Below are 10,920 nucleotides of genomic sequence, written 5' to 3'. Positions count from 1 at the left end.
AACTCTCTCTCTCTCTCTCTCTCTCTCTCTCTCTCTCTCACACACACACACACACACACACACACACACACTCTTTCACCTGTGTGGACACACACACACACACACACACAACTTATATTGTTCCCTACTTATACCTCAAACCCTGTGATTTCATTACGCTGCTATGTTTATATTTATGTTTATGCCTATTTCTGTTTGCACTACCTCAACCGATGCTATACTCTGTACATCATTTCTTTTTATTCCATTTCATTATACATGTTCTTTTCTTTTTCAGCGCTAAGTGTCCTGTTTTTGTGTTGTCTTGTCCTTTGCACTGTTTGCACCTAGTTGCATACTTTGCACTTTATGTGGCTATAGGACAAAAACTTTGGTCCTAGGTCTGTGTTGTTTTTTCGTATTTGATCTTTATGTTGTATGTTTATGTAGCACCAGGTCCTGGAGAAATGTAGTTTCATTTCACTATGTACTGTGTCAGCTATATGTGGTTGAAATGACAATAAAGCCTCTTAAATCTTGAATCTAAACACAGATCCAGTTGACTCTTAATACTAACACTTAAGCAACAATGCTGTCAGATCAGTTCATTTACAGCTCAGCTGTGAGCTTTATTTGTGGACTGCTGTAAATCAGAATTACCAAGAAATTTAGTGTGGTAAAGGATTCATTCATCCAAAACCTTACACAATTCCCCTCTTATCTCATAACATGTTGGTTAACTGAAATTTAAGTCTTGGTTAAATCATTTGAGTAGAGCTACCAGTTTAGCATTGTGAATTCTGATATTCAGCTAATTACCAATCCTGCAGTGTAGCTAATCAGATCTTAGGTAGAAAGCAAAAAACAGAAAGTATTCTGTCTGACTTGTATATATACTGTATGTATTTGTAAATTTATAATACAACAAAGCTAAAACCATATACTTAAATCCAGATTTCTGAATTCCTAAAAACTCTCTTATACCAGACTAGAAATAATGACTTAATTATAACAATTGCATGCAAAGTAAATGCTGCCTTCAACACACAAATAGAACTCGATAGCAACAGTATGAATGCCTCCCCTGCCTGTCCAGTCCATCTTGTTATCCATACTGTTATGAATAGTTATGCTTATAATACCCTTAAACTAGATTTCAAACAGGAAGGGTGGCATAGACGAAAAAGTATTTCAGAAATTTGACTTTGCTGTTACCTTGACCCTCTTTGGATCAACTACAAATCAGTTCATTTACAGGTTAGAGAATGAGGCAATGAGAATTCATTACAAGTCTTACAATCACTAACTCATTCTTAAAATATTACACATCTTACATCCACAGATGAAAACATAATGCCTAATGCACGTTTGCCACCAAAACCAAAAAGTGTGCGAGTCTGTACCAACATTTCAGAAGTGTTTCGTCTGAACTTGCTAAAAAGATTAAAGTGTAAGATAGGATAAATTCACTTCATATTTCACATTCACAAAATTAAAAAAAATAATAAACACTTGACAGATCAGCAAAACTGTTCCCATTTGACCAGAATGATGATTTCATATTAAACATATTTTTCATTCTCCCATTAATTAAATATTGTGGAATATCAAAAATGATCAACTTATATAAAAAATAAATAAATGCTCAAATTTGAGACAGCATCTTTAATTTGAACAAAATGCAGTACATGTCACGTCAAGACAGTTTTTTTTCCATCAGCATATACAGCACAGAGTTTCACAAGAGCCCAGAATCCAAGATTTCTGTCTCTCTCTCTCTCACTCCCTCACAGACAGAGAGAGCAAATAAACAGTGTAAAGGCTTCAGTAAACACTAACAGTATTTCAGGTTAATAGTCTCACATTAAAGGAGCATTTGCAATATTTAGAGCCCTCTACCGTTTTGCACTGAAAGCATGAGGCTTCCACTTTCCTCCAACTGACCCCCACATTCGCATTTGAAGAGCTAAAAATCCTGAGACAAAGTAAAAATTCAAGGCATTGTAAATCACATATTAGGGATTCTTCTAAAATGATTTTTACAGATCAATGACACTTTTGACATTTACTGACTTCTTAAAATTAATAATAGAAATTAAACTACACTAGAATTTGATAGCATCTCTAAACCAAATTATTACAAATAAATACAAATAAAAAAAGAAATAATAATAATATAGAAATATGTGTAGGAATGGCTTGCCTACTCTGCTTTTTACTTCTGTTACTTTTGGCCGTTGTTTTTATGCTTTCTTGCGTCATTTTTTTTTTTATTAGAAAATCATTATTAAAAAACATTGTGCAAAAACATCTAAATTGCAGACACAGAAGCAGCTCCTAACTGGATTGGAGAAGATGAAGAGCTGCATGTGTCTTTATGATGCTGCTCATCACTAGTCCTCTCTCAGATAAGCCTCTGGGACTTCTTCCTCGTTTTCTACAGGTAAAGTGCTCTGGAGCCTCCGGCTGTACTCCGCTTTGCTGTCCATTAGTTTCTGGTCTGCTTCACGGGAGCGCTGTCGAGCCTCGTCTACATGAGACTGTGCTATCTGCAAGTTAGTCGCAGCTGTGGCTGATGCCTGGTCAGCTCCTAAGGAAAGAAAATAAATAAATAAATAAATAAATAAAAACAAACAAAACAAAACAAAACAAAACAAAACAAAACAAAACAAAACAAAACAAAACAAAACAAAACACTTGAAGGAATTTTGTCCAAGTTTTCCAAGCAGGACTGATGCAACAGACACATCTGCAGCCATGTGTGTTTTACTATCAGTCAATATCCAAAAGTATTTGAACAGCAAGGTGAATTATTTCGCTTTTGCTAAATAGTGTATACACTAAAGACATCTAGAAAAATAAATGAGACAATAGATGACAGACCACCCAATCTTTAGGTAAGTAAAAGTATCATGACAGTTAGGTATCACCACGTAAACAACAATATTTGATTGATTTCTGAATAGATTTTTCCCTCTTTTCTCAGCTTCAAAATGTAAGCTTTTCTCCTCCTCCACTCATTGATCTTCATACAGGTTTATCCTTCTGAACAACAAAACACAATCTTCAAAAGCAAAACCCAGGCCACAAACCCAGAGCAGATCTTCAGAGTGTGTCTGATTGTTTAAACAATCAATTAATCTAACAGGACATAACTGGGCAACAAGAAAACACCAGCCAGTCACGTTCCAATATCTTTGATCACCCCAAAACTGTCAGGGCTTAAACAAAAGATGCCAAATGATGTTCCAAGTTGTTTAACACGTCTATATGTAAATGGCAGGAAATGAAAGCTGATCTATTGTTTTGTGTTTATCTCCTGATCACAGACCTAAATATCTTTATTGTGTAGCAAGAACAATCAAACTGGCCTTGCTGCTCCAATACTTTCAGAAGGGACTGTAGTTTTTCAATGCTGAGTTCTGAATTCTAATGGGTCAGTAGGTGTTGATTTAATTTCTATAAGAGCAGCTCTGAGTAATGCACAGGTTTATATTAATATGCTCATTCTAATAAATTACTCTTTCTTTTGTCTGGCAGATGTCCACATACTAAATTGAATACCTTGGTATCAAAATGAATACTGTGTTAATTTGTTTAATGGATAAAAGACATTTCTTACCTGCATTAAAGGCTGCTTCAGTGGCCAGCCGTGACAGACGAACCGCACTCCTCCAGTATTCTTCAAATTGCTTGCAGTCATCTCTGTATTTGATGAGCTAATCAGAATTCAGAAACTGTACATCAGTTCATTAAAATAGTATATATCTGAATAAGTAAATGAATACATGCTCAAGGGATTCATCATTATAGGCAGGACTGTGGAGAGAAGAGAGAGAAGAAGAGAACCAAACATGATGTCCTCTCTTTTTCATTGTAACGACCACAAACAAACACACACACACACACACACAATGTGCAGCTAATATGACAGGATACTGTGCAATTTTACTGTCACAGCACGTAAAATAAGTATTGATCACATCACCATTTTTCTCAGTAAATACATTTCTAAAGGCACTACTGACATGAAATTTTCACCAGATGTTCGTAAAAAAACAAAACAAAAAAACATGCAAAGAAATCAAACCATAGATGTCCATAAATTAACTTTTGTGTAATAATGTGAAATGACACAGGGAACACATGAAGAAAAAGAAGCGCAAAAAACCAAGACACCAGCCGAAATCAGTCAGTAATCAGAAAGCAGAAAGCAATCCCTCCCCTTAACAGTGCAAATTAATATCAGCTGGTTCAGTCCAAACTGAGGGCCTGTAAAAAGGTGTCTCATTACCAAGGTGTCACACAAGAAACATCTCATTATGGGTAAAAGCAAAGAACTCTCGACTTTCACAACCTTGTTTTTGCAAAACATACTAACAGCATTAGTTACAGAAGGATTTCAAAACTTCTGATTGTGCCAGTGAGCACTGTTGGGGCCATAATCCGGGAGTGGAAATAACATCATTTCACCATAAACCGGCCACGACCAGGTGCTCCTCGCAAGATTTCTGACAGAGGAGTGAAGAGATTTATCAGAAGAGTTGTCCAAGATCCAAGGAGCACTTGTGGAGAGCTTGGAATTAGCAGGTACAATTTATTTAAACAAAAAAAAACAATAAGTAATGCACTCAACCGCTATGGCCTGTATGCACACTCACCATGCAAGACTCCATTGCTGAAGAAAAAACATGTTTAAGCTTGTTTACAGTTTAAACATTAAGTTTAAAAGTTAAAGCCTGTGAAATACAGGGGAATATAGTCTGGTTAGATGAGACCGAAATTGATAGTATGATTTTCAGCATACGGTACTGGCAAACTTCATATAATTGAAGGAAGGATGAATGGGAAAATGTACCGAGACATTCTTTATAAAAATATGCTGCCATCTACCAGGATGATGAAGATGAAACAAGGGTGGACATTTCTGCAATGATCCCAAACACACAGCCAAGGAAACTCTCAACTGGTTTCAGAGAAAGAAAATAAAGCTACCAGAATGGCCCAGCCAATCACCTGACTTAAATCCAGGTGACGATCTACGGAAAGAACTAAAGATCAGAGTTCATAGAAAAGGCCCATAAAACGTTCAAGATTTGAAAACTGTTTGTGTGGAAGAATGGAGCAATACAGGAGGCGTCTTAAACCTGTCATTACCAACAAAAGCTTTTGTACGAAGTATTAAATAAATTTCAGTAAATGTGTTCAATACTTTCAATATGTGTTAATTCTTTGCATGGATTGTGGATTGCATGGGTTTTTACCAACATCTGGTGAAAATTTCATGTCAATAGCACCTTTAGAAATATATTTACTGAGAAAAATCGTGATGTGTTAAACATTTATTTTACTTATATTTACTAATATCAGTGTGTAGGGTGAATGACAGTATAGAAATTTGGCACTTGGTTTTCTGAATATTTTGGAATTTTTTACCTGCTCACGCTTCTTAACTATCACCTGCCACACTGCGCTCTCATCTTCAGGATTTAGTCTGTTGATATTCGCCACATAGCGCTTGTGCAGAGTTATAAGGGTGTGCGCTGCCTGGAGAGAGAAAATACACACAGACCTATTTATGCTTTTATGTTTTTATCTTTAAGTCACAAAATAAGTTTCATCTGAAAATGTGCATTTAAATACCTTAGTATACTGAGTGAGTGAGTCCACTAGTGCCAGTGTGGTCTGAGACAGAAAACTATTGGTACTGTCGGTCACCAGAGACGAGGCTCTACGGATTAAGGCTTCATGGGATTCACTGTCCTGTTCATAGACATGGCAGAGAGACTTTAATTCAGAGAAATTGCTATCTATATTTAATGTTTGAATGCAAATAGCAGAGGGCTACTGTTTAACCTTACTGCTACAACAAATTTAATGGCAGAACTTTACAATAAGGTGCACAAATAAGCATGTATTCATACTTAAGTATTGGGTTAACTTGAATGTGTACAAAAAGACCATTATTAATGTAAATAATCTTTATTAATACAGCAAGTCATGATATTAATTAAGAGAATGAGTCTATAGAAGGTAACTACTCATATACAGCATACACGTCATTATTTCCTGATAGTTCATCATTCAACACTATTGTTAATCATTCGTTATTTACCTGAATATTTTACCTCTATTATAACTAACATGGATTGTAAGGCTCTTACAAAAGCCTATTATACCAAGATATACACCAATACCATGTGAATTTAAAACTCAAATGTGAGAAATACTTGGCACTTCTGTTCAGTGCCATCATGGTGCACTGTTCTTCAGAAAGTTAACAGATGTTTATCAATAAACTGAATTCGTGAGAACACATCAAACCTGTACAAAGGGGACGGCACACAGGCCTGCCGAGATGCCGACTGAAATCCAGTTCCTCCTGATGACTGAAGGCAGTGTGAAGTGTACCTGCCTTGTCCTGATGGCAGTGCTCAGCAAGCGAACTGCACAGCTACGCACAAAAACCACGACAATAAGAACGATGTTGTAAGTACTAGTTCAACAAAAGTCAGCCTTGAAATACGGCGGCTTTCTAAAGTCAAGAAAGGGGTTTAGACTTTTAGATTTTTCATGCTGTCCTTTTTGCATCATACACAAAAACATTTACATTTCTGGCATTTTGCCTTTATTATGATTATCCAGAGCAATGTACATTTTTATCTCATTTTTTTATACAACTGAGCAGTTGTGGGTTAAGAGCCTTGCTCTTGATGGACCAATAACCAGTCACCTAGCACATGCCAAAAAATGGGAAGTGTACAACCAGAAAGATTACATTTCTACTTAACTTGATTATTTCTAATGAAACTTGATTATTTTCTAATGTGATATATATTTAGAACCAAAACAACATCTTGGAACCCCCCCAAGATTCATAGATTTCGTTTTCCTTAGAAATGATTACACACTGGAATTTGCATACAAAAACAAACTCTGACGTGACGTCATGAAGCGCTTGTCAGGGGGAGTGGCCTGTTGCTAACCCGGAAAACTCACCCAGTGATCAGTTAGATAGTTTAAGATAAAAGTTATAAATTTCCTTTAATTAGAAATCAATGATGGTCTGCCTTAATGATGATGGAAATAATGATCTGTGTAAGATTTTGAAAAAAAAAAGACGTATAACGCTGAGACAAATCGGGAAGTTTAATAAGTTTAAATGTAATAAATGTATATCTTCGTACTTGTGCTGGATTAAAGTAATGGTGTTGATTAAAGTTTAATAAACGCTCAGGTTCAGGGTTTGAGTATCAGTAGAGTTTAACTACAACATCTCTATACAGTAAAAAAACACCCAAAAGCCCAGGTGACATAAAGTCCACTAACGCACAAACCCCACGCTTTATTTCCACTCAGGTAGCTGTGTACATGTTGCTGTTCGACTCATTTCTGACATGTTTCAGGAATATTGTTAAATGTTACAGAACATTACCTGTAATCACGAGTGTAAATAAATAAGAAACACATACCGTCCAAGAGAAAGAGCTCTTCTCCCGTACAGCGCCATGTTGAAGTGAAGAACAGAAGTGACCGCTGGTCAGGACTGCGCCGCCTGCAGGACAGGATAAAAACAGCTTTATATTCCTCTTTCTAATCGTGACTCATTGAGTCATTCATCATGACTGAGAAAAATAAATGACTAATTCTGCTTCATTGTGCAGAAACTATTTTATTAAACTATACAGCTCCTTGACTTTCCCACTCTTACTAAAACTTTGAATTCATTCAGATAATGTACCTTCAATCCCAATTAAAAATAATACAACAATAATAATAATAATTTCTCAGTGACCAGTAACACACACACACACACACTTTGTGCTGCTCAACACTTTCATTTCAAACTGCAGCTCTTTGGGGTGTTCCCGGTCTGCAGTGGTCAGTATCTGTCAAAAGTGGTCCAAGGAAGGAACAGTGGTGAACCGGCGACAGGGTCATGGGTGGCCAAGGCACATTGATGCACGTGGGCAGGCCCGTGTGATCCGATCCAACAGACGAGCTACTGTTGCTCAAATTGCTGAAGAAGTTAATGCTGGTTCTGATACAGTCCTGCTCACCATTATTGGCACCCCTTCATTTTATGCATAACCTGTGCAATATCTTCAGGAATAAATGACAATGTACCAAAATTATATCATCAGGATTTTTTAAATGGAGGTCCAAAGTAATTAAACAAAGAACATTGTTTTTCAACTTGCATGTAGTAATTTCGAAGAAGAAACAGGACAAAAAACAGCATCTCTGTTTTCTTCTTTTGTAAAGCTGCTTTGAGACAATGTTCATTGTAAAAGGCGCTATACAAAATAAATTGAATTGAAATTGAAGTGAATTCTTGCATTTCTCTGCTGTTATTTTCTCCCACTCTTCCTTTGCAATTTGTTCAAGCTCTTGAATGTTTGCAGGGTTCTGGGATTGAGATCAGGACTCATTGCTGGCCATTTTAAAAGCTTTTTGAAATATTTTTTCCTTTTCAACCATTCCTGCGTGCTTTTGGATGTGTGCTTTGGGTCTTTGTCTTGCTGGAGGACCCATGATCTTCAACTCAAACCAAGTTTTCTTACACTAGGTAGGAGATTTCGCTCCAAAATCTCTTGGTAATTCTCTAATTTCATGATTCCTGTGATACGGTTAAGGCCTCCAGTACCAGACGCAGCAAAGCAGCCCCACAGCATTGTGGATCCTCCACCATGTATAACTGTTGGTACTGTGTTCTTTTCCTTATAAGCTTTATTGCGTTGTCTGTAAACAAACTGTTGGTGCGCGTTGAAAAAAGCTCTATTTTTGTTTCATCTGTCCACAGAACATTTTCCCAGAAGGATTGTGGTTTGTCCAGGTACTCCTTGGCAAAGACCAGTCGTTCCTTTTTATGTCTTTTCTTCAGGATTGGTGTTTTCCTTGGCCTTCGCCCATGAAACCCTGCTTGGTTTAGTGTGCAGCGTATAGTACTTGTTGAAACCATGACCCCAGACTGTTCCAGGTTGGCCTTCAGGTCTTTGGATGTTAGACGTGGTGTTTTTTCCACCATTTGCACCTTCGAAGAGTTCTCGAAGAGTGGATAATTTATGTCAATGGGACAATTTATCACAGGTGATTCTCATTTGTGATTTACCACAGGTGAATCAAAATGTATTTCCATACTGATTTATAGTAAAGGGTGCCAATACCAGTGTCACAGCAAGCTTTAAGTTTTTCATTTTTTTTTCTCCTATTGTTTTTTTAATTGTTGTTTATCAGCTCTTTTGTATCATACACAAGTTCTCTGTAGAAAAAAAGCTGTTTCACTTGATTAACTTTTTCAGGAGATATTCCACATTATCTACATAACCATCAAGGGTGCCAATAATGGTGAGCAGGACTGTAGAAAGGTGTTAGAATACACAGTGCATGATGGGTCAGGGCTGTTTTGGCAGCAAAAGGGGAACCAACACAATATTAGGCAGGTGGTCATGATGTTATGCCTGGTAAGTGTATATGTACACAATTGTTAAAGCATTATGGCAAATAAGGAACTTGATATGATCGAATTGAAAAATCAATACCATGAATTGTGTATGTCTGTGTGTTTGTCTGTTTGGGTGGTTTACTGACTGTCTCTCGGGTTGTGGCAGGCAGATATTAACTGTCCTATCTTCTTTATTTCTCCCAATAGGACAATAAGACGGTGTCGAGCAGGAGGGAGAAGTGAGAGTGGGTTAATTGAAATTTTCTGAAATATATTTCACATAAATGTGTGTAAATTTTTTTGAACCTCTTTTAGTAAGTGCAGCTCTGTCCCCACTGTGGTGTCGTTGCACTGTGTGCACACTCTCTGCTCTGTAGGGATCCATAATGTCTTATAGCAGCCTGTCTCAATGGCCAGTGTATGTGCACTGAGTCTCAGCATGGTTCTGTGTTGGTGGTCAGTCACTGTTCTCAGGTATTTAGCTATAGTATACTGTTGATTTAGAGTCAGATAGCACTACATTTTACTTTGTGTTTGTGTTTTCCAGTGATGTAGCTTTGTTATAATATGGTGAGGGCTAATTGTTCCTGTGTGCAGCTGCTCCTGATGTAGAACCGTGTTAGTGTGTGTTAGTGAACTGAGGATCAGGTTCAGTCAGGTAAAGGGACTCTTCTTTCTGCTCAGCTTTTGGCACTGCAGGGTGTTGTAGTGATAGCTTTGGGGGTCGCTGTGTTTTTTTGGTGGAGCCAACATATTTTACAAGATGTCAAACATTCTCTCACTGCATTTGCCTTGTCAGTGCTGAATGAAGCACAGAACACTAGTTAGCAAAATCCCCTACAGTTGTAAGAAGGGGTACTTTTGTTCACTCTTCCCAGCTTCACCTTTTATTCACAATCCAGCATTCATTAATTTTAATAACAATTTGTTTTGGATGTGTTTTTGTTATACCCACAAGAAGTTAGTTATCTGCCATGTCACAAGGGCATGTTTCTGTGCAATTACAGCAGTGAGTCATAGGAGGAAAGACTAAGTCATAAGAGATAAGGGATAATAGTCTTTGCTCCTTGTGTTTATAATTTAACGGCTTATAATATAGGAGTAGAAGCCAATTGATTGGTGTATTTTAGTTTTGTCATTTGTAAAGATTTTTTTTGCATGTATTAAGCACATAGTAGTCATGGCATATGGGTTAGGATTAAAGAAAGCGGAGAACAGCTTTCAAACTTTAGATTCTACCAGATAAAATAAAATAAGCGTAATTGCCAATAGTTTTGTGTGTACCGCTGTTGTGAATTTTTAAGAATTTTTAATTTAAAAATGAACATTTGTTTGAGGATAATGTATTTTTTAGACAACTTGAACGAAAACAGTGTTATATTTGATTACTTTTTTTCAACTGAAATTTAAATCTTGTTTTTTAGTCTATATAAGTTAAATGACTAGTGCAAGCTTTAATATCTTATTAATTTGTGCTACTACCTTTCAATTTTCAC

The 10,920-nt window shown here is 36.7% G+C and overlaps 1 protein-coding gene across 1 annotated transcript; it reads right to left on the bottom strand.

Annotated features, from left to right (window-relative positions):
- Positions 1-1,630: 1,630 nt before the first annotated feature.
- Positions 1,631-7,590, bottom strand: diablob (diablo, IAP-binding mitochondrial protein b). The gene is made up of 6 exons (XM_058416386.1): positions 7,452-7,590; positions 6,304-6,433; positions 5,623-5,742; positions 5,416-5,526; positions 3,602-3,698; positions 1,631-2,569 (listed from the first exon to the last, which is right to left on the bottom strand). Exons 1-6 carry the CDS (start codon positions 7,487-7,489, stop codon positions 2,373-2,375), a joined length of 693 nt encoding a protein of 230 aa, XP_058272369.1. The 5' UTR covers positions 7,490-7,590; the 3' UTR covers positions 1,631-2,372.
- Between the last annotated feature and the right edge of the window lie 3,330 nt (positions 7,591-10,920).

Source organism: Hemibagrus wyckioides, linkage group LG18, assembly GCF_019097595.1.
Source record: "Hemibagrus wyckioides isolate EC202008001 linkage group LG18, SWU_Hwy_1.0, whole genome shotgun sequence".
Lineage (NCBI taxonomy): Eukaryota > Metazoa > Chordata > Actinopteri > Siluriformes > Bagridae > Hemibagrus > Hemibagrus wyckioides.
Note: the sequence above shows the minus strand (reverse complement) of the source record. Positions and strands in the feature narration are given on the sequence as shown.